The sequence below is a fragment of the Acanthaster planci genome, linkage group LG03 (genome assembly GCF_054643075.1).
Source record: "Acanthaster planci isolate LZ-2023a linkage group LG03, COTS_SCS, whole genome shotgun sequence".
In the NCBI taxonomy this organism is placed as follows: domain Eukaryota; kingdom Metazoa; phylum Echinodermata; class Asteroidea; order Valvatida; family Acanthasteridae; genus Acanthaster; species Acanthaster planci.
In genome coordinates this window covers 8,794,569-8,817,101 of record NC_141779.1, presented here as the reverse complement: position 1 = coordinate 8,817,101, position 22,533 = coordinate 8,794,569, and the positions used below count along the sequence as shown (strand labels likewise).

The window sequence follows — 22,533 nt, the reverse complement described above, 5'->3', positions numbered from 1 at the left end:
CTGGCCATTCACTCCAAATCCAATGAACTAGCATGCACTTCCCCACCACTAATTATTCCTCGATTGGCATTTTCAAGGTCGTCGGAAAGACACAATCTTGCTTCAACTAAAACATAGCTTGGACACCTGTAGGGTTGTGTTGCTATATAAATTGCATGTGAATTGAGAAATGGCACTGGTGATGCAGGGTTTACAAGGCAATTCCAAAAATAACCAATTACAGGTCTTGTACATGCGTGCCTATTCGGGTACAGTACTCGTAGGACGTGCAAACCATTATGTACATGTAGATGTACCGGTACCAATATCTGCCGTAATTGGATACAAGTGCCCCCTCACTGGCCAAAGGAGAGACAGGCTGGAAGGAGAGACTGCAACTCAGTGCTTGACATACATGCAGACACAACTGTACATTTCAACAAAAATTGGTCCCATGTCCTCAGCACAGCCTGTTCCCAAATGCACACCATGAACTGACAGGTACACATGCACGGTGTTTCCCACCAAAGAAACGTGGTTCCTGAGTTGAAGAGTATGCATCTCTTGTTCCAGCATGGAGCGGATAACCGTAATTGTCCTGGGCTTCCTATTCTTCACCAGTTTCAAATGAGACAGGACCATGGTCAAGTTTTGATTTGTACAAATTACTGACAGTGCAGCCTTTCACCCACCAACAAAAAAAGAGAAACTATAATAACAACACCAGATTCAAATTAATGAAACTCAACTCGTAAAAATTACTTAACGAAGCAAGAGGTGGCTAGTACTACCGTAGAGGTGTGGGGGACAGTTAAGCAACCTGTGTGTTGAATGTCAGAAGCTGTCCATACAATCCACACTGAACTCGAAATAGGCAAAAAAAACACATTAGATTCTCCCTTTAGAAAAGGCCAGCACTAAGAGATTCCTACAATATAACATATCATTCAGGACGCGGCTCACGATATATGTAAATTACAGTGTCTAAGGTTTTGAAAAGGAGTATATACGTAAAGCCAAGTCATACTGCCGTGATAAAGAGGCAGTTTCCATTTTTCTCGTGGAGCTGTGAAGACAATCAGAATCGTTGAAAAAAATCTTTATTCCAGAAATCAAACCAAAATTCAACGGCCACCCTGCTCTCCTTGCCTTTTGGGCAGTCTTAGCATGCATCACCACACACTATGAAGTGGCAACTGCCAGTGAAATATGACGAATTGTCCACATCGTTGGCACGAGAGGCGTGCAATTGACCAGCCTGTCCCAGTGTTGAAATCACAGCTCTTAAAACCCCGGCGAAAGTAAACACTTTAAAAGATTAATCAGTCATGGCTGACGGACGCGCCATGTAATTGCACGGGCCATTATGACATCCACTCGACCGAAACTGTTGGAGGGAAAAGAGGATCAAATTGAGAGGGAGAAAAAAAATAGGTCCTGCAATCTGTCAGTGGATCTGTTTCCATCTGTGCTTTATCAACGGAATCTTTTCATATTTTGTTGGATGGCAGTAATTAGCGCTGTGCTTGATAAGCATGGACCTGCACCCATAATGCCAAAATCCCCCCCAAAAAAGAGCAGCGACTGAGAAAATGCATTAGAATTGCCAATTACGAAAAAGTGTTCTTTGTCAATAATGATAGGCAATAAACGTGCAATCTGTTTTTGCTTTCTACGCAACCCTTTGTTTGTTTAATTTCCCACAGAGAACCTTTTAAAATCTTTCTTCTTCTAGGGATGAAATTTACAAAATACAAAATGTACACATTTGTGTAGGTGGTCACGGGCACCCGGTCCCAAAATTTATGACATAATCAGGCGGGTACCTGGGAAGCTGGTTTTGAAGAACAGCCCAAGCAATGGCCAGGTTACGCACATGTACATATTGAAACTGAAAACACAAGAAAATGGCTCGTAACATGAATGTTGTGACTTGTTTTCTACTTGGAGAAGCATGAAAATTCACAATTTCCCAGAAGAGTTGAATGCTGATAATAAGAGCTCTGTTAGTCTACGTATCGGTACAATATCCTTTACACAAGATAAATTTTATATCCTGAAGTCACTGTACTCTTGGTTTTCAATACAGTTAATACAAGGTCCCTGTTAAAACAAGGTGATTTGTCAAGTCTCAAAGACCTTGCTATAAATGTGTGTGACTGTTTTAATCAATCAACGGACAGTTTCCTGAATGACTGATCACTACATGTATATGTAATGGTACATTTCACAGTCAACTACAGTACAAAAGCACCAAAAGAGAGTGGAACGCAGAAATGAGTGAATCTTGAGGTTGTCTAAGTCAAGGATTTGAACTCCTTCTCATCAAGGGTAAAAATCTCAACATGCAGATATCCCCTGTAATTCAACTCTTACATCAACAAGGAACACCAAGCTGAAAATGGATTGAAGCACACAAGCGAACAGACAGCGAAATTCCAGAACTTTGAAACATTTTTCTCAACTGTTTGGATTTAAATTCAACTCGGTGACAGGTCGTAATCTTGCCAAAATGAATCCAGCCCAAATCCCAAATATGGCCACGTATAACAAACAAATCTGAGGACAAAATGTTCAGACACTTTCCAAAGTCCTTCCAGAGGTTTGGAAAGAGTACGCTCAGCTCTTCGTTTTTGCTCAGTCCGACCTCCTGATGAATTTGAACTTGGGAGGGTGAATGAGTTAAAAGTTTCTTTTTGGATTTGCATTTAAATTGGGCCCATTCAAAGGTGTGTAACTCCAAGTGGCCCTGGGCAACTTCCGTCTCGTAATTTCTACTGAGGTGGATCATTAGCCCCAATTACGATTAGACCAATAGCATGCTGCCATTTCTATTACAATGGCATCAGCAATCAATGGCAGCCCAGCCACACACATGAGGGGCATAAATCATTCTGCTTCCAGAAGTCTTCTATATTTTTTGTTTCTTAATCCAGAATTATTTTGCTGACAGCAACGCTGGCCAAAGTTTGCTCCACTTGAGTTTAGTGTCTGTTTTTCAAATAGACAGACACATGATATATGCATGAATGACAAAAACTGCCTCAAAATACATGTGCAATCACATGCTTTAACAAACACCACATGCTGATACGTGCATGTAGGTTCCATGACAATGTACACACCGTGTAATGAATGGCACTGCACAGAACACAAAATCTAGTTGAGTTTGGGAAGTCATTTTGAGGTGGTCTGCACACATGTACATGTACATGTGTACAGACCAAAGTAGGAATATTAAAACAGCTGAATTCTACTTTTAGACAAGAATTAATGCATGCTGTGCGAGATGGTGCATTACATTTACATGTACCAGCACACGAATATGAACTTACCATAAATACAATGTGTACTACGGTGGTTACATGTACATGTATATACATGTATGCACCGGTATGTACACATAAATGTAGTCCCTAGCATGCTGTTCATAATGCGTGCATAAATATCCGAGAGGTATAGCAGAAATCTTCCAGTGGGACATAATTAATTAGCTGCCAACCACACGTACATATCAATGAACAATGAATACATGTACTGAAGCAGCACTACAATAACATCTACATGAACATATATGTGGGCAAAAGATAAGGGAACCACGTGAACATGTAACATACATCTAGACCCTGCAATGAGTCCATATATTCCAATCCTGTCATTAGCTTCATCTCAAATGACAAGTGCTTCCTTAATACAATAAACTTAATTTGATTCATGGAAAAAAAGAAATTTATTACTTACTGGTAATTCAAAATTGTATATACACAAGCAGGCCTATCAACTGCAAAGCACCACTGGCAAAATTATACATGTACCTTTGTTATACCACAGTCACGTGATGTGTTTTACAAGCGTGCATGTATCATTCACGTGTCGCGCACACTGGTGATGTTGCTGGGCCGCAAAAAACGATGGATAACGGTGATCTTTCCTGCAGTTGATGTGTCGTGTCTACTGTGTTGTAACTGTGTAATCCTGGTTGCGAAGGTGGATAGCAGTGGTGATACTAGAATGCGGCAATTATTGTAGAAGCTGTGTTCTTTGTGGGTGACATTGGAGCACTCTGTCTATTCACATGTACATGTGTTACATGTATGTTACTCTCTTCACTCTGACCATGACGGAGCCCTCCCCCACCCGGGTTATTAGACTTCTGTTCGTGCTCCCAGCTATATGCTCATGGAACACGAGTATACTCTGATCACTGTTTCTGCATTCCGTATCACCATATAAACGCTCATGTCATTGTCTCTTTTCGTCTGCTCCTCAATCTTATCAATACATTCAACAGTATTTGGTGTAAATAATTTCTGGACATTTAACCAGTCGACAAAGCCCCAGTGATTTATGAATCCTAGGTCCTACATGAACCTCTGGTTAGGGTACTTCCATTGTTACTTGTACAAAGAACAATAATGTTATGTATTCATAGTGCCACAGCACAGTATGATACATGTATATTCAGGGGTGAGATTGACCAATGATAAAAATAGCTGAAAACAGCTTAAAAGAGGCATAAAGAAACTGAAATGTGAAAATCTCTGGTACTTTTGAACACAGCCAGTGAGGAAAAACAGTTGAAATCCAAAACAAAAAAAAAGCTGAAATCAGCTAAAATGCTGAGAAATCTCACCTCTGTATATTGTCTTAGTTGTATTTTATGGCTTCAGAGAACAATAAGGTCATGTACTCATACAAGCCACACCCTTCTCTGCTACCAGTACAATTTACCGTACTACTAAGTAATTTTTTGTAACTTTCAGTGAGGTTAGGGTTATAGCAATCTTGTGTTGTTTTTTAACTCCTGTGGCTTATGCCTCTAAATGTAATGCAAGCTGATCATTTCAATTCTACGGTAATTACATGTATTTATGCAGTTTGTTTGCCATTCCATGTATTTTAATGTCCTTTTTTCCTGTTTTCCACAAGTGCATCAAACCACTTATACAGTGTAATAGCAGCATTGCTACTGTCGTGCAATAGTTTGGTCAAATAAAAACTACCGGTAGTGTGGTACATGTATGACAATATTGCAAATATGGTTCAATGGTAGCGTTGCTATGCACGTAAATGTGTGCCCTGTACACTTGTTCCCAAACTTCACTAGCATGAGATCATTTAACCCAAGATTGTCACAAACATTTGTAGTCAGTTCTTACACAGTACACATGTACAAGTATGTGTAGGCACATGCTGTTGGTCAAACAAAATGCGTACATCCAATCCATCTTCAATGAACTTCCTCATCTACTTTCAGAGCTTTGCCTGTGTTGCCATTAAAACAACCTGCGCACCGTCGCTGCTTGATCTGCACTGCATAGCTACACTCATTCCATGCTAGAAGTATTATCATAAAGTACAAGTATGGTAAAGTTAATAACTGGCCGTATATATTGAAACCAGTTACATGATTAATGGAGACAATTCAGTTAGGATCCCCAGGGATCAAACTTAGAAAACTCAATAAATATCACCAGCTTATTCAATGAAATAAAACCATGTAAAAAAGGCAGGCTCCATTGCAAGCTATCCTTTTACTCGTACATGTAGGTGAGTACACATCTATGGAGTTCAGGTTTGTTCTCTGTGTACGCAATGCATGTACCGGTACATGTAGGCCCAAGTACATGTATATTGTGTAGATGTACCGGTAATCTCCACTATCAACAAAATGTCTTCCCAGACACCTGTAAAATGAGAGTACCAAAAATGTACAATGCATAAAAATTCTATTGGGGGCCCCAAATATATGCAGTATTATTGGTTAGGAAATTTGGGGGGGGGGAGGCTGAGCTATTCATGTTAAGTTTTATGTTGCCTTGCTGAAGTTCTCCTGCTCTGATAAAAGTCTTCACTGCGACATTATTTATTTTCTTTACACTGCCCACTTCGTATTCATCTTACAAAAATACAGACTATTTGTGAATTCTTGGTCATTAAAAATTCATGTGAAAACAACCGGCAGCCCATTCTCAACACTCAGGGTCTGAATGCAAATTTGACCTCTCATAAACACAACATCCAGATTTATTCAATCCAAATCCCACGAGCAACCTCTGCAAAACTCTACCGTACTTGTAGTTGATGATTATGGCATCAGAAGATTACAAAAATTAGAAAAGCTCTTTTGCAATTACATGTATGCTTTCTATCCCTGATCCCAAGGTCTAACCAACTAACAAAGTTTCAAAATTTGTATTACCTCTGAAAGGTTCAGGCACTAAATTACAGGTACTGTTATGTGGGAAAACGGTCCACTGAGGGAATGTTATAGTACATGTAATATGTATGTACCACATATTTTACTCAACCATGCCGTTTATGTCATTCAAAATGGTGTGCCACCAAAAAAAAAAACAAAACAAACATCAAACACTGGTACTGTGTCTACCTTGCCACTGTCGCACGGGCGCTAAACCTGTGTACATGTACGTGTACACCCAGGTTGTACCAAAGTTGGAGGATTTCTTTTTTCTTTTGGCCACGTTTTGTTTTTGTTCAGCCTACCTGTATGAAAAGGAACTCCACCAACATACCCTTCTTTCTCATAAACTCAATTGATTTTTCTCCAACTACGCGTAAAACAAAACAATACATGCAACAGCTCTGGATTCATTCTCAAAGATTGGACTACACTGCATTCAGTGGGCCTATTTTCCGAAACTGGCAGTGATCCGTTACAGTGTTTGTATTACAATGATCGTGCACTGCATCTCCCTAAAAGAAATCACAGCTGTGAGATCCAGGAACAGGTGCAAACAGTCAGCTACATGTACATGTACGGTATGTTGGCATTTATGCATCGATATTTGCACGACCGACCGCAGGCAATCTTTTATTTTTTCACTTTCACAAACAATTGACTATTTTTTTCTTAACAAGTTGTAACTATCGGTGATTTGTAGGCTAGGGATTCCCATATTTCCAATTTGTATTGTTCTTTACATTTAGCAAGACATTTACATACACGTGTACATATACGTGCATGTAAGCATACGTGACAAAAATATTTGGGGCTCAAAATCACCGCCATATGTTCATTTATGTACAAGATGCAACCTACTCCAAGTTTCCTTCAGTTAAACCAAGGGTTCACTTCCAAGTATCAGGAACTGATTACTGGTAATAACACAAACTCCTTTAATTAATGAAAATTCTTTAACTTTACACAATTCTGGATTTACTTACCTAGTGTTTTTGTCGCTAAACTGTTTTATGTCACTAAAGAAAGTAAGTGTACAACAGCAATGTGCATGGATTTAAATGTGATTTACAGGAAGCACAGAATCCTGGAATTTAAGTTAAATACACATGTTGAGCTCAGGAGAAAAAATGCCTGGGAGAAAAAAACCTTGCCCTCTCTGTGGACAAATGGTTACTGCAACAAAGCAGTGAGTGGTTCCCTGATTGGGCATCTCACAGGAGGGATGGAAGACAGAAGGGAAGGGGGAGTGTGAGGTCCTCTACTCCTCACATTGCCTTAATCCAGATTCCCAAGAAAGGGTGGTTAGATTAATTTAAGAAAGAAAGAAAGGATGCCACTGATTAGGAGAACAAAACAAAAATCACACCTGCACTGTGCAATTGGCACTACATGTACACGTACATGAGAAAAATGACCATCGACCTAGTCACGCAGTAATCATGGGCAAGCCAGAAAATGCTTTGACGAAGAATGAAATGTAAATAATACATGGAATGACTACACATGTTACCAAAACTGTATGTCTACGTGTCATTCAAACAAGCATACATGTATGCTACTGCAATCAATAGCAGATGAAATTAGCTTTCAGCTTTGTAAACAGCATAAGTACATGTATATGTATGTGCATGGCCTTGAACAAAAATATTTGTTCAACACAGTTGTGTGCTGTTAATTCAAGTAATGATGACAGAGATTAATTAACTGATACTGTGTGGCAAAATGTCTTGAACTCTGAAACAGGAAACATTTGATACCAAACGTATCAGTGAAACTGCCTCCATGCAAACAATTCAAAGAATTCAATCACAATGTTTAATGTTGGTCCCCCTAAGGGTCTTCATACTGTACAGTCTAAAACAAATTTATCTAAATTAGCAATAATAAATAGAGCAAAATGTTCTTGGCACATGTAGTTCCTGGTCTGGGTATTACACTTGTACATGTAGGATAAATGTGTCAAAGCCAATTGGGCATGTTTTGTAAAAAAATTATAATAAGATAAAATAAAAAAAGAACACGGCAAAGAAATGGGCTTATTAATATTAATAAACCTGTCTTTGAAGGGTTTCAATGACGGTTAATTTTATGAAGTGTTTGTCCAGCCTGTTGTTTGTGTGGGCAGACTTGTAAAGTGGTGGGACAGCTAAACAACTGCATTTACCAGCAACACTCTTGGTTTAGATTCATACCAAACTGATTCATATCAATGCTAAACTGTAATCAATCCAACTTTTTGCAGTCTATGATTAAAAAGCTACAGAGACACAGAAAGTTTGCACCTTCTAGTTCTACAGGGGCCAATTGAAGCCTTTCCATGTAATACACACTCATAGATCTATTAATGATCATCAAAGTAACGACAAGATCTTATCTCACTGGAAATCCTTTTAAATCCACCAAGAGGTTTTGGGGGCTTAGCAGGTTTAGAGCCTACCCCAATTTACCTTTCATGGGGCTTGATACCCCTGGAAAATATTGAACAAAAAAGAGAATGTCATCCACAATGAAAGACTCTAGAAAAATTGTTGTTAAGACCATTCTAAGGAAATCTCCCTACGATGTTGAGATGAAATATCCATTCCTTTTCATGTAAAACCGCTTCGCTTTTAAGCCAAAAAAACTCACTGCCACCTTGAAGTACATGTTCAAAGAACACACGTCAGTTTCTCAGGTACATGTATTTCTGGTTTTATTCAGAAAAAATATCCAATTGCTACAAATAAGTGTAAGGTCCATTAAGCTCAATTTGATGACCATTCTGCCAATCTTTGCCAGGTTCTAATGTGAACCAAACTGCTGAGTTCAACAGCTTCATACTTCACTGAATTGGCCAATGAATTGGTAATGGTCAACCTGAAAAGTCAGCCTTGAGTTGCCACTTAAGATGGTTTTTAATGTACGTATAACCGGTTTGTCACTTACACGACAATGAATTGAAAGCTGGTTTAGCTGGGCCTTTGAATTGGCAATGTCACTCTTACACGCATCATCTAGAGAGACTAGTTTAATAGTGAGAGTATCACCTATTATCTACGAGTATGATCTTTGTTCCCGTTTTCTTTCCACTCAGCCCGTAGTACAAATAAATGTACCGGTAGGAGCATTACATCAGAGCACATCTTGCATAAATTTTCTCCTTCAAACACTACATTTTTAATTTGCCAATGCCCACTGATGATTTCAGTACAAGAAAAAAAACTGGGGAACCTGCCTTCATGTAGCTGAGATAGAGGCCGTGTTTGTTTCACACAGCTCTGGATCAGGGATCTGTCTTTGGTTACAGGACACCAAGACCCGCATAGTGGATGGTGCGAACCAGCGTTAGGATCACTGATAGAGAACCAGATCCATGTGAAACAAATAGGCCCACAGCTGACACATACATGTACCCATAATTTCCGAAGTTCATGCACCATTTTCACTTTCACTGAAGGCTACCCTAGGCAACTATCAAAGGGCAGGCCTACTGCTCATAAATACAAAAAAGCCAAAGGCCTACAGTAACAAGGAAACACTTCTGAGAATGTGAAGTAATATCTATTATTTGAGTAAATAGGGCCGACTGCACCGTCAATGAAGACTTACTTGATTTTTCTGCGAGAGCGCAGGAAGCGACGTCCGCCGTGTTTTGTGGCTAAGACTGGCCGTGCTGGACTGGCTGGAGGTCCTGCGTCTCCTGATGACCGGTATCTTGCCATCCGAAGTGAGATGGTTCACCACCTGGGACTGTTTGAAGACGTGCGTTTCTGTGTACTTGGACAAAATGCATCCTAAAATCCCGCAGAGGTAGGCCACGTAGGGCCTCAACCAGGGCCGCAATCCATGCAGGGTGGAACCGCTCAAGAATCGGACAAAACTGAGGAACGTGAGGAGCAGCGCCGAGCGCGACGTGGGCAAGGTGGAGGTGAGGCTTGCCAGGCTGGCCGTGCCCAGGACGCAGCCCACCAACCAGGCACGGTAAATGTTGTCTGTGCCGAACACCACCTGTCCAGCGATCTCACCAAAGACGCAGGCCACGAAAAACACATAGACATTGGTGCCGGTCCAGGACTTTCTCAGGTACAGGGCCACCCAGTAGAAAGCGCAGACGATGCTGAAAACCGGCGCGAAGAGACCGCATAGCGTGTGGAGCAAAGCGAGCAAGCTCTCCTGCAAGAGGTACATCGCTACGGCCAGGACGGCTGCTGCTCCCGCCAACACAGTCCGCGGGTTGATTCCGTACTTCTTCCAGTCATTCAGCCCTAACCAAGCCCAGTAAGGGTTGTAGCTCTCCCGGTTCATCGGAGACACGGTGGTTCGAATATACCCGTTATTTTCTCCCGAATCAAGCCCCAGATCGGCCCGGTTTGGAGGATAGCGAACGCTGAACGATCGGCCGGTCGCCATTATAACAGCTTGTGCTCATACGGTACACACACGGTCCATATAAACAGCGCACGCATAACAAACACAGCAAGGTTGTACGTTGATCGTAGCCGACTAGCCCGTGTGCCGCGGCAGTTTGCTTTCCATAATGCATGGGCGTTTTCCAAATCAAGGCTTCGCATTGACACGGGGTTCATCTGATTCCTCCTTTTTCCACTCAGTTCTAATCATGTTTTGCTAAAGAAGCATCAAACACCACCCTATCGACCCAAAGACGGAATTGATTTAGCGGGAACAAACGTTTTGGGCAAACAAACTAGTTTCATTGTTGGTGACAAACCGTAAAATGAAACGAATTCGAAAGTTGGAAAACGTCATTAGGACCCGTAGAATCAAAACATGTTAACTACAAAGGAGTGGTGGCGCTGTGAGGCATGCAGCTTTCACGTTCAACTTCAAATTCCCGCGCTGTGGAATTTCGCTTGTAACTTAAAACCAATTTGGTGCAACACTTACACATCTGGAAATATTTAAGATTTTTCTTGTTTGATTTGTCTCATTAATGTAAAAAGATATTACCAACATCGGCTTCTTTGAATTTAGTTTTCTGAAGAAAATTTGTCATCATGAAAGCTGAATTTACTAAACCTGACCACACGCATTCAAACCTTTTTATGCAAGCTCTGACATTTTGAAAATTAGCTATTATACGGTTTATCTGGTGTAACAAGATAAGACATAGGTCGCCATAGCTTCTACCCTTCCTTTCATGTACCCCACCCCTTCAGTTAAACTTTCAAACGGTCAACAGAAAACCAGACAAGTGAACGTTTTTAAAAAGCAGATTAAAACAGGCAAACCTTTTTGAAAGCCAACATTTTCTTTCCAGATGTGGGTCAACTGTACTATATACATAAAATAAAACAGAATCCCAAAGAAACATTTTTCTCAAACGAGGTCATGTGTAGCTGCACAAATGACCATCATTTATTCTGAATTATTTTCTTGTTTCACAATGTACAAAAGACACACAGTTATGCTACTTGAATAATTTCCAAGATACGGTAAGATGCGATCCTGAAGGGGTACTTGTTTTTTTTGGGGGGGAGGATCTATCCAAGACTGAAGGTCCTCTCACTTTTTCCAGCAAAGAAAAGAATTCACCTTTTCAATGATTTTTAAAACTAGTTAGTCCATTCTGAGAATACCATCAAATACTGGTTTATCTATTCTGAAGTGCCGAACTGAATTTCACCAAAGTCACAGATGTCCAAGCAGGATGCAAAATCTTCTTAAAACATTAGATATTGATAAATGACACCAAATTTGGCAACCCGCTGGGGCAATGTTCAAGGGAGCCTGGCTCTCTGCTCCAACTCCTCCCCCCATTCCCCTTCCTTGGCATTTTTCCACTGCCAACTCATGATCAGCCTGGCCCCTCCCCTATTCACTCCATCCCACTTTGGAATCACATCGAGCATTAGTCAACAGGAAAATTTTAGGATCAAAAAAAAAATTTGTGCATGGCTCAAAGTAACTGCAAATTACCTAAATTTCTACTTAAGACACTTTGACATAATACGGCGCACGCTTAGCACAATATGCGATGAATTCTCCTTGACTGTTCGAACATCAGGCTGTCTCTTGCCTTGCATCAAACCAAACGTAAGTCTTACGAATAACATCTCAAAACCTGAGTGAGCGTAACTCTTCACTGAACTGCATCTGGTGGAATATGTTTATTCTCTTTTAAAGGTCCAAGCGGTTACCCAAGCAATAGAGCAAATCCTCACAGCATGAAACCTTGGAACTGTTTACCAATTCCTCTCTCAGTGACAACTGCCAGACACAGTCTTAGTAACCACTGCACCAAAGGACTGATATTCAGACATTTTCGAAAAATCACTTTTTTTCCACAGGAAGTGTGTGTCCCCCTTGACTTTGCCGTGCTAATAATAAGACCTCCCCCCAGTCCCCGCCCCCTTTAGCCCTCCCTCCTACTGTTCCATAGGTTCTGACTGTGGTCCAGCGGGAGTCGGTCCTTCCGTGGACGGCTGGTCGTCGCCACCTGTCTCCATGGCAGATTCACTAGAGGTGGGTTTCTCCCCATCCGCTGCGGCAGCCGCACGTTTGGATCGAGCAGACGCCTCAATGCCAGAAAGCTGTGCCATCAAGTCAAGGAACTATGTTTGTCTTTTCATTTCTTTTTAAACTACAAACAAACTGTCCTTTTTTTCCATCCGAAAGAAGTCTTTGTAGGTTTTTGCCAGATCCCAGTGAATCTTATGTACATTTGATGTACAGTGGAACGCCGCTATACTGAACATTCGGCTGTACCAAACATCGTCCTTGGCTCCCAATAATTTGTGCACAGAACCTAACGAACACTATTCAGTTGCTGTTTATAATTCCCCATTGTCAACATGATGAAACAGTTGGTATTTTTTATATGTTGGAAAGTGACAAGTGGCCATTATTTCCTCAAGGATTAGAAGGGAAAGCCACTAGTTGTCAACGGTATTGAATAGACAGTGGTTTTGCGACTCCACATGATCGGGTGCAGAAGAGAACCGCACGTACGCGCACGGTGGCATTGCACTAACAATAGTCTGAAGAGGGTGCCGCTGATACACAAATTCGCCAGAGATTCGCCACAGCATGCATCAAAGATCGATCCTGAGCGGTAGTTTCACGACATAAACATTATTATCAACTTTTTACTCAAGTTTAAATAAAAAACAAAATAGTTACATTTCTCAAAACCTTAAACTTGAATGCAACGGCAAATCATCACGAAAACAGCGAACCAAGGTATCACAAGAGGGTGCACTTTGGTTAGACAAGAGAGGGCGCTATTCAATATGGCAACGAAACGTTCGGCAGTTAAATTCGCAAAACCGAAAGACCGCTGTACTGTACATTTAGCGTGGACCCCGCCTTCCACTGTACTAGTAAGCACTGTATGCGTGCGAAAATACTGCCAGTTTCTCAAGACTTCAAATTGTGTGAAATTTGTCAAAACGTCTGATACTTAAAAAAAGCCGGAGGTAACATGCAGTTTATTTTGTTGGGCTGGGTCACATTCAGATAGTCACGAACATCCAGGGAAAAGAGAGGTGACCTGTGGCATGACAAGAACCTGGTTCATTTCTGTGGCCACGAAAGTAAACAAGAGAAATACGCCCACCAACTCATTTCTCAGATGACAACAGACCAACTTCCACTGCAAGAATCCCGGGCTAATAAAGGGTGACAAGTTTTGAACTGAAAGGATACGTAAGCAGCTACGTCGTCATTTTCGTAGATGGTGAACTTCTGCTCCTGGCCGACAATGGCTACAGAGCAGTTCTGCAAAAGAAAGAGGACGCAAAGTTTTCGTCACATCTCTGCCCAAGGATTGTTTGCAACCATGGGGGGGCGCAACAATGTTCAAAGTGGGGGGGGGGAGCCACTTGTGAGACCATCAGGCGTCAGCCATTGAAGGGCCTACCAAATGTGTGTGGCGGGGCATTACCCCCAAGTGGAAAAAGTGTGGGGGAGGGCCAGTAGTCCCCCTTCCCCAATTCCCCCGCTTCAACTGCCAGTGATCCCTTTTAAATAAAAGACCTGTTATGGGCCTCACCCACTTGGCCCAAGTTGTCTGAGAGTCCGTGTGCCCATTCAGTGGGAAATAAAATCCTGGACTACCACTAATAAGATGAAGCTGAACAAGAAGGAAACTGATATTCTCTATTTCAGCTCTTGCTTTGTTGATTCAATGAGTCTCCTACAAGTTATAATAGGCGAATCAACCATCAGCTTCACAAACAAAGCATAAAACCTTGTACTTTTTGACACTGACCTTTTGCACTTCGTATCTTATCATTAAAATTGTCAGGAATGCTGGCTACATTTGTATCAGTGAAAGGCACACCTGGTTTCCACACACACATGGACAAGACATGTCATTTCAAAGGGAGTTTGCTTCCATTTGCTGGGAAGCGTAACAGACTCCTTTAGTTTCCATGCACTTCAAGGAAAGATGGCCAAGCCACCCTACCTTTCGTTTGCATTTTTTTTAAAGGTAAACCTGCGGAGGCCAATGCCAAGTATCTGGATGTGCCAAACTCAACTGAAAATGGCGCATAACTAATTTCAAGACAGCGAATATTAAGACTGCCTTTCTGAAAACAAAGCATGTTTTTGCATTTTTCAGTTGAAGCCAATTGCTTTGGCATCCGAAGAATGCCTTCAAAAAAGAATTCCTGTTTTATCTAATATCACGCAAAGTACAGTAGCTTGACGGCAGAATAAAGCAGGTTACAGGGAAAATGGCTGGCAGCAACATGTTCGATGTCTTTGTTCAGATTCGAATCACAAACGGACAAATGGTTCCAATAGCATCAGTGCACCCACCCCCCCTTGAATAGGGCTTCATACCTTAGTGCTGAGTTCAGTCTCATTGGGTAAAGTGTCCCGTAATGCTCGGAGTCCATGCTTCACAAGTTCTTCTTGCGTGCCTGAAAAAAAGAGGTTGAAATATTTAAAGAGTTATCAATCTGCATGTCCATCAAACCATTCTTTTGAAGGAGACTGTCATTTCTTGATGCCAGTTCAATTCAAATTTCACACTTTCAACATTACATACCAGCAGGTAACTTAAAAGTTACCAAAAAGTTACAAAAACAAGGAATGAATGGAGATACGCAAAGCACGTACAGTTGCAGCAGAGGTGATTTTTCAGCCTGAATTTTCAGTAGGTTTGATCTGCGATCTTAGTGAAGGCTGTATACTTTCGTATGCTCACTCACCCTTTCATATGTATACTTGTGGGGTATTTCCTTTGCTCTCGTGTACAAAACTCCCACATAACACAGAAAAATTTCAAATCACTGCCATTTCAACCAAATTCAGTTTCCTGGGTTGAAATTTCGACCGTATGTCCCTTATATAAACCACCTCAATTTGCAACGGATGAATGGCACTTGAAAATTCCTCCTTTTTGAGTAAATTTGAAATATCTATTTTGTGATCTATCTTGTGGGGTAACACTTTAGTATCATACAAGGATAAAAAAAAACTGGCCTTGTGGGGTACCTTCCATTGTTCCGGTACCCCACAAGGCACCATGTACAAGCGCACCCATGCACACCGTTCAACTCTAAGAGCCAGACTATTTTGAACCATCTCACAGCTGGATGGAATTCCAATCCCCCCCCCAGCTCCTTTCAACATAATCAAATACATGGTTATGTGGTTACAGTCATCTGAAGTTCAAGGCAGCGTGCATTGAGCATGGCAGTGGTAAAGTATACATATTTTGGCTGGCCAGTCAAGGAAACAGGTGCTGCATGAGAATGGTATGTTTGATTTTCACAGAAAGCATCAAAATGACCACAAAGAGAACTGAAAAAAAAATCAAGATTCGTCTTGTGAACAACAAAGTTGGGGGAGGCGGGCCAAGACTAGCAACACTAATCTTAAACAATTTCCAGTGACTATCTTCAGTCTGGCCCAAATGGGCATCTGGAGTGATATATGTGACTAGCTCTAGAAAAATGTAATAAGTTGTCAGATTCAGGTGATGAGTTTTTGATACGGCTGGATTGAGTACATCACAAGCTACAATTTGATATATGAATGACCCCTGTAGTGCGCTGCATTCCAGAGATATATAGACATTTGCATATCCACATTTTCGTATTCAATAAAAGCACCTTTCGAGGAAAAGCTCGTAAAGTGCAGCGCTTGGAAACACAATGCTACATAGAATTTCTTACTGAAAGATCAATTTTTCATCTTTATTCATCAGTATTGATGTTTGTAGGCACAAATTCTAAAAATAGAAATATTACAGAAGCTATTAAAGAAAAAAAAACACCAAACCACATTTTGAAAAAATTTCGCCCTCTTCAAATAGAACAAACCATTACGTGTTTTGGCATGGCGCGTCTCAATACCCTTTTTGGCAGAGCGGGTCACATATGATGATTTGACTTACAGTCGGGGAATTCGTTCATGTGTTTCTCAAGGTACGTCCGTGCTGACTGGGAACGGGCACCGATGGCCATGCACTTGCACTCGAAGTAGTTGGCAGAGGGGCAGGTCTGGTAAATATGTGGCCCCTTCTCCTGCAAGAAGTGAAGATATGAAAGAAAAACGATTTAGACATGACCGTTACAAAAGTAATTAATCTTATAGCAGGGCTTCCGCACCTAAAGGACAATTAAATTCCATGACTTTTCCATAACCAAATTATGGAAAATCCATGACTCAATACTGCAATATCTTGGACTATTTGGACTTGCAAATAAATCATACATTTTTGCACTTATTTGTAATAATAAAAATCACACAGTGTCTAAAAATTCCATGACTTTAGTCATTTTTACCAAATTTGATGACTTTTCCCGGCCTGGAAAACGAAAACAAATTTCCATAACTTTCCAGGCCACGGGAACCCTGTTATGGTCAAAGGCTTACACCACTTGAGCCCAAAAACTGTGCCACAATATGATTGCAGTGCCTAGTTATAGCCTCCTATCGCAAATTACATGTGCCATTTCCTGGACTCCTTCTCATACATTGTAGGTTGTGGTTTCATAGTATAGTGTGCAACCTCACATACCGGAACCAGACTTAAGCACAATTCCCGGTTCTTGATAGCAGCTCATGTGCTACATTTGAGCCATCTCTCAAGCCTTTCATAGACCAGTGGCCAAACTAACACCCCACGTTCACCAAAATATTTAAGTGTAGTTTGATATGTTAACTGCCAAATCCTAACTCTGTCTCTCTTATCGAAAGGGCAGCATGCAAATTATTAGTGTCTGAAGTTGATAAAAATGATTCAGCTCGACTAACAGCTGTTCAACTCTGCCATCTCAATCATCCTCATCTAATGACTTGACTTGATTCACTTCCCTGAAGTGATTCAACAGGACACACAAATTCAGCGGCTGGTAACAACAATGTAAAGAGCATGGTGAAATCTGGCGCAGAGTGTAGGAATTATCAGTGACAACGTCAGACGCACAGGGAAGGCTGTAACTCACATCAAAGCCAGCCACAAGGAGACCCACTCCAAACGGTCTTCGGCCATACCGCTGCGTGTTGACTTGAGACTCTGGAAGTCAAAGTGTAAGGAAATCCTGTGGAAAAGTACGCGCATTGGTGGGTACACCATAAGCAACACTCAGCACAAAGTGTGTTCACAATGTGTTCACAGTACTCAGCTATTTGACCCTGACCACAATACAAAAGTACATGGAAACAAAGTATACAGGAAAAACTATGTGGCCATTTGTACATGGTCATTCTACAAAGACAAGTCCCTTCATATTTCTCCATGTTCCCTCTGAGGTAACAAACTGATATCCTCCTGAATACTGCACTCTTCATGAACAGTAATGAAAGTAAACCAATAGTGTATTTACATGTACAAAATTTGAAACACTTTCAATAAACATAAAACTGTTTATTACACGAGCATCTAATGAGCCACAATTAACGTTTGAAAAAGTTGTTTGACTCAAGTTTACACAGACCTCATGACTTTAATTCCTTTATCATGATGAAATTAAAACCAACAAAAGAATTCAAAGGATACTGTTTCCAATCATCGCTACCAGTCTGGAGACGGGCAGTGCAGTGTCAAAGGCGTAGCGTGAATTCAAGCACTCTGTCCTCATGAATTTACTGGGCAAAGAGACAACAGAACTGAGTTCAATTGTAGGAGGTTACATTCATGGTTGAAAGCCTACACACACACACAAGTGTGTATCTGCCTGCAACTGGGGACCCCCTATTGTTCCTCTTTTGTTTGTACTTTAACTTTTTTAGAAGACTACCCATATATTTTGTACAAAGTTGTCAATCGGGGACCCTCTGTCAATCGGGGACCTTATTGTCCTGTATTGTTCAGGGTCCCCAATTGAATGCAGAAACAAACTCACACACACAGAATGGAACAGTTTTATCACCAGTAGCTCTTTAACTGGCATACATTCTCTTCTGAAACCAAATCATTCAGAATATCTGATGCCGCTGGTTGATAAAATACACGAACAGAATATTTCAATACTCCTTAACACTAACGGTCCTCAGTCCTCCAACAGGTGCAGGATTGAGGATGGTTAGGGTTTATTAAACTTGTAAACACTTTCAGTCCAAGCGTGTCGTGTACGTAAACGTTTGATGACAACTGTACCAGTTTCGGACTCACGAAAAAAGAAGTTTGTTAAAACTGTGCTTGTTAATCTGATTTTGATTTCTAATTTGAAATTCTAATATTCATTTTAAAACAAAAACATAAAAGGCAATAACATTTTAAAAGAACTGAACTAGCAGATGAAAAGAATCTGTTTGGCTCTCTGAGCTGGAAGAGTCTTGATTTTTATTCATTCACCTGAGAAGCCTGGCATCCGAAGTGAGACCTGCAATTGAAACCCCTACATGGTCGTCTATAGGGATGATCTTCTTCTGGTGAGCGGACAGTTCAGAGGACGCCCTCTGTTGGCACAAAAAAATTAAAGGAATCAAACACCTTGTAAAGCAAATGCACATCGGGAGGTTTCCCAAACATGCATGCTGAACCATGTACAGTCCAATGTGAAGAAACTGGAAGAACTTGGAAAAAGAACTATGTGACGATTTTCACAAATAATCAGGCAATAGTAAAGCTTGGGTTTCAATTCCTGCTTGCATGTTTAAAAGAACAATATTCCAGTTCCAAGTGCACAAATGGAAAGGGTTTTGAACTTAAAAGATAAAACAGTATTTCATTTAATACTACTGTTTGATGTCAGAAAAATTCATGTTTCTTTTTCAATAGAATTTCTCTTCGATTACTGAATTTTTAAATTTATGTATCACTGTGTACCTGATTATACTAGAACATATTCACACTGCCTCAACATATTGCAACTTATTGCTGGAGGATTTTGAACGACTGAGGTAATGGTCACGCCTCAAAGGACCACATTTTTTCTTCGAACACTTTTCTGTACCCGACGGCTGTTGTTTAGCTTTTGCTCCAAGAAGGGAATGAAATAGGGTCGTAAAAACTATAATTTTTAACATATTTCCGCGCATTTTGAATTTATGCAGATGTGTTTTCTTGTCATATAATTTTTGTTTTATGTGTTGATGCATGTTTTACAAGAAATCTTCCCAGCACAGCCCATCCCTTTAAGCAGGTTCTGGGTCTCATTAACTGTGTCAAAGTCTAGTACCCCACCTTCAAAGCCACCAGTACGGCGTGTGTCTTGGATTTGAGGCCCACTGTGGCTGAGCCCTGCTTTACAGCCTCCATGGCATACTCAATCTGGTGAATGCGTCCCTGTGGGCTCCATACTGTCACATCATTGTCGTACTGATTGCGAAACTGAAAAAAAAAAGAGAAAGTATGCGATAAGGGTCAAATGACCAAAAAACGCAGCATTTACTGACTCAGCACTTCCAATAGTACACAGAAACAGTGAATGTCTATTGGGCTTACAAATTTTACTATGAGGGAGCATTGCCTATTATTTCAATAGATAAATCCCCAAATTACATGGAAAACAGACACTTTATAAGTCCCACAACTTTTTCTTCGCAAAATATAACCACTCCCTGAAGTACATATTTCTCAACATTTCAAACGTGCATAAACAGCTAACTTGAAAATATTGCCACCTCCCCCACTTCCGAAATGGTCGAGCCAATATGTGATGAGTATAGCTCCCTGACCACAGATTTCCCAGATGTCTCTATACATAATCTTAACGAGAGTAGTCGGAATTATCAGGATTGGTATCCAAAGCAACATAAACGTTCGTTACGCGAATATGCTACATCTGTTTTGTCACGTGACGTATGGCCATAAGAATCAGACATGCCACTAGCCTATGCCAAAAAAAATCGGAAAATCGCACGGTGTCGGTTTTATACGTATTAATGCGTGGGTCTGCGTGCATGTACACCACGTGCATCTTCATCGAGTAGTCGGCTATAAAAACAAAAAGTTCTTTCTTGATCATCACTGGTCGGTCACGGTCACAGTCATGAGTTGCAGCCTACATGTAGGCGAGCCTACTGTTTTTTACTCAAAAAGATACAAACATGACTAAAGCTTTCCGCCCGATCAGAAGTTGGCCCCATGCAGCGTTATGGTCATAACAGTAGTCAGTAGGCTTAAGCCGCGCCTACCTGGCAAACATAAGTAGAAAAGAAATCACCACTGTTATCCTTTTCTTCAAGCCATCTCCACTGAAATTTGTCCTTGACATCTCTTTCAATATCATGAAGATATTGTTTCTGTTGACAATTAGATGCTGCATTTTGTGGGCCCTCGAACATAAAGCCGATCCACGTGTTGATCATCCAACCTACAATGTACGTTCAATGTGTACTTTCTTGTATCACTCATGTCACATGTGCATGCATCAAGCTGTCCATGACAAGCGGTTTACACGCGTCAAAGGTCAATATTTAAATGTATTTCCAGTCACTGACGACACCACTCAACACTGTCTTTGGTATTTCGCACCACAATATGACTGACGTAAGCACCCTATTGACGACTGCGCACATAGATTAAATACCCAGTCGCACGGCGCATCATAGATTTGCTTCTAGTCTTTTATTTAATTTTGTCAATGCTGAAAACGTTGAAGGGGAAAATGTAAAAAAAAAATTGCATTTGGGGAGAAAAATTTTTTAAAAGTCGGATTTCCGATTAAAATTGGAAAGTGTAATCTCTGAAGAATGCAGATGTATGCAGATCATTGAGGGCTGAGAGGCAAGGATGGTAGAAAAAAAACCTCATTTTTGGACAATAATATAGGTTAAATTCTTCAAAATACACTCTAACATGGATATTCGATATAGGTAGAAGTTCATTACAAGGGTCTCAGGGGTAGATTTGCTCCAGAAAGCACAAACGTGACAAACGGAGGTTTTCTCAGGCATCAGGTACAAAACTACCTGACATGCCTGACCCTGGCAGAGCACTTTTCAAAATGCCATAGTGTACGGAACCATCAAAAAAACAGATACAGTAAGGTCTAGTACTACGAGTACCTCCTTACTATTCAGGAAGTATGACAAAGGGCTAAGTAAAAAAAAAAAGTAGGCCTAGACTATTAGTAGTAGTAGGCCTAGTCATGGAAGGCCTAGTCTACTTTCTATTGGTTGCTACCTCCATGGTCTACCTAGCCGCTAGGTTATTAAAAATTCAGACAAGGAATGCAAACACTGGGTGTGGGTACTCACCATGTTTACTACCTATCTTCCTGTGAAAATCTGCACTTTGTTATCACCTCAACATGAAGACTTGCGAGAACTTAGGCTAATTGTTGATGTACATCATATCACTTTATCAGTTATCTTCCAAATTTCGGAACACAACTCAGCAAAAATCACGTTTTTTCAATGACAATATGGCGGACGGGAGGCTCGTTCGTCAATAACATTGTGTGTGCACATTGACTTTATCAATGTCTTTCGAACTTCTTTCCACCAACTAATTGGATAAACTTAATATCATTAAAACTATTTTTATTTAAATTCTTATTAAACAAAATTCTATTTTTGAAAGATAAATTTAGCACATAATAAAGATTTTTCTTTTCTTTAAAATTGTTTTTGTAGAGGGCGCTGCACAATTTAACAGAGCGCTACATTATAAAGTTTGTAACTGCTCTAAGCTGTAAAGTGATATCACAGTAAAATGATATAGTCCCATAAAGACCAGTATTAAATTCCTGTACTTCAAAATTATTTTACGTATACTCACTACTCTCAAAGGTTTTCAGGCTGCACAGAAATATCATGACCAACATGCGGTCTTTCAATTTTGGTTACTGGTGAGACATTTTTACCCAAAGCGGACCACCCCTAACTTTAACGAGGGTTACTTAATTCCCTTTGGGAGAGTAGCTATTTTGATAAAAGCAACCCTCTACAAATAACTAAATAATGAAACTTTCGGACCCTATTGCAACCGCCTTGCTCAGAAA

The 22,533-nt window shown here is 40.6% G+C and overlaps 2 protein-coding genes across 3 annotated transcripts in view; both read right to left on the bottom strand.

Moving 5' to 3' along the window:
* LOC110989096 (cGMP-inhibited 3',5'-cyclic phosphodiesterase 3A-like) overlaps positions 1 to 10,817 on the bottom strand; it is a 118,551-nt gene extending 107,734 nt beyond the window's left edge. Inside the window, exon 1 of one of the 2 annotated variants that reach the window (XM_022253221.2) lies at positions 9,773 to 10,817. In XM_022253221.2, coding sequence (XP_022108913.2) covers positions 9,773 to 10,573 — 801 coding nt within the window. In that variant the 5' untranslated portion in view covers positions 10,574 to 10,817. The remainder of the gene's footprint in view (positions 1 to 9,772) is intronic. The other variant, XM_022253223.2, reaches the window with a different exon arrangement.
* Positions 10,818 to 11,494: 677 nt separating this feature from the next.
* On the bottom strand, positions 11,495 to 21,979 carry psma1 (proteasome 20S subunit alpha 1). The gene is made up of 9 exons (XM_022253227.2): positions 21,788 to 21,979; positions 19,770 to 19,916; positions 18,939 to 19,042; positions 18,141 to 18,229; positions 17,587 to 17,657; positions 16,533 to 16,662; positions 14,972 to 15,051; positions 13,829 to 13,900; positions 11,495 to 12,714 (listed from the first exon to the last, which is right to left on the bottom strand). Exons 1-9 carry the CDS (start codon positions 21,788 to 21,790, stop codon positions 12,550 to 12,552), a joined length of 861 nt encoding a protein of 286 aa, XP_022108919.2. The 5' UTR covers positions 21,791 to 21,979; the 3' UTR covers positions 11,495 to 12,549.
* Between the last annotated feature and the right edge of the window lie 554 nt (positions 21,980 to 22,533).

Bases quoted from the DNA above. Each gene is read 5' to 3' on its own strand.
- psma1 (XM_022253227.2), bottom strand. The intron at 17,658-18,140 runs GTATCCTTTGAA...TTTGACTTCCAG, and splicing joins GGTAGCGATGATTGGAAACA to AGTCTCAAGTCAACACGCAG. The intron at 15,052-16,532 runs GTAAGTCAAATC...TCTTTTTTTCAG, and splicing joins CATGAACGAATTCCCCGACT to GCACGCAAGAAGAACTTGTG.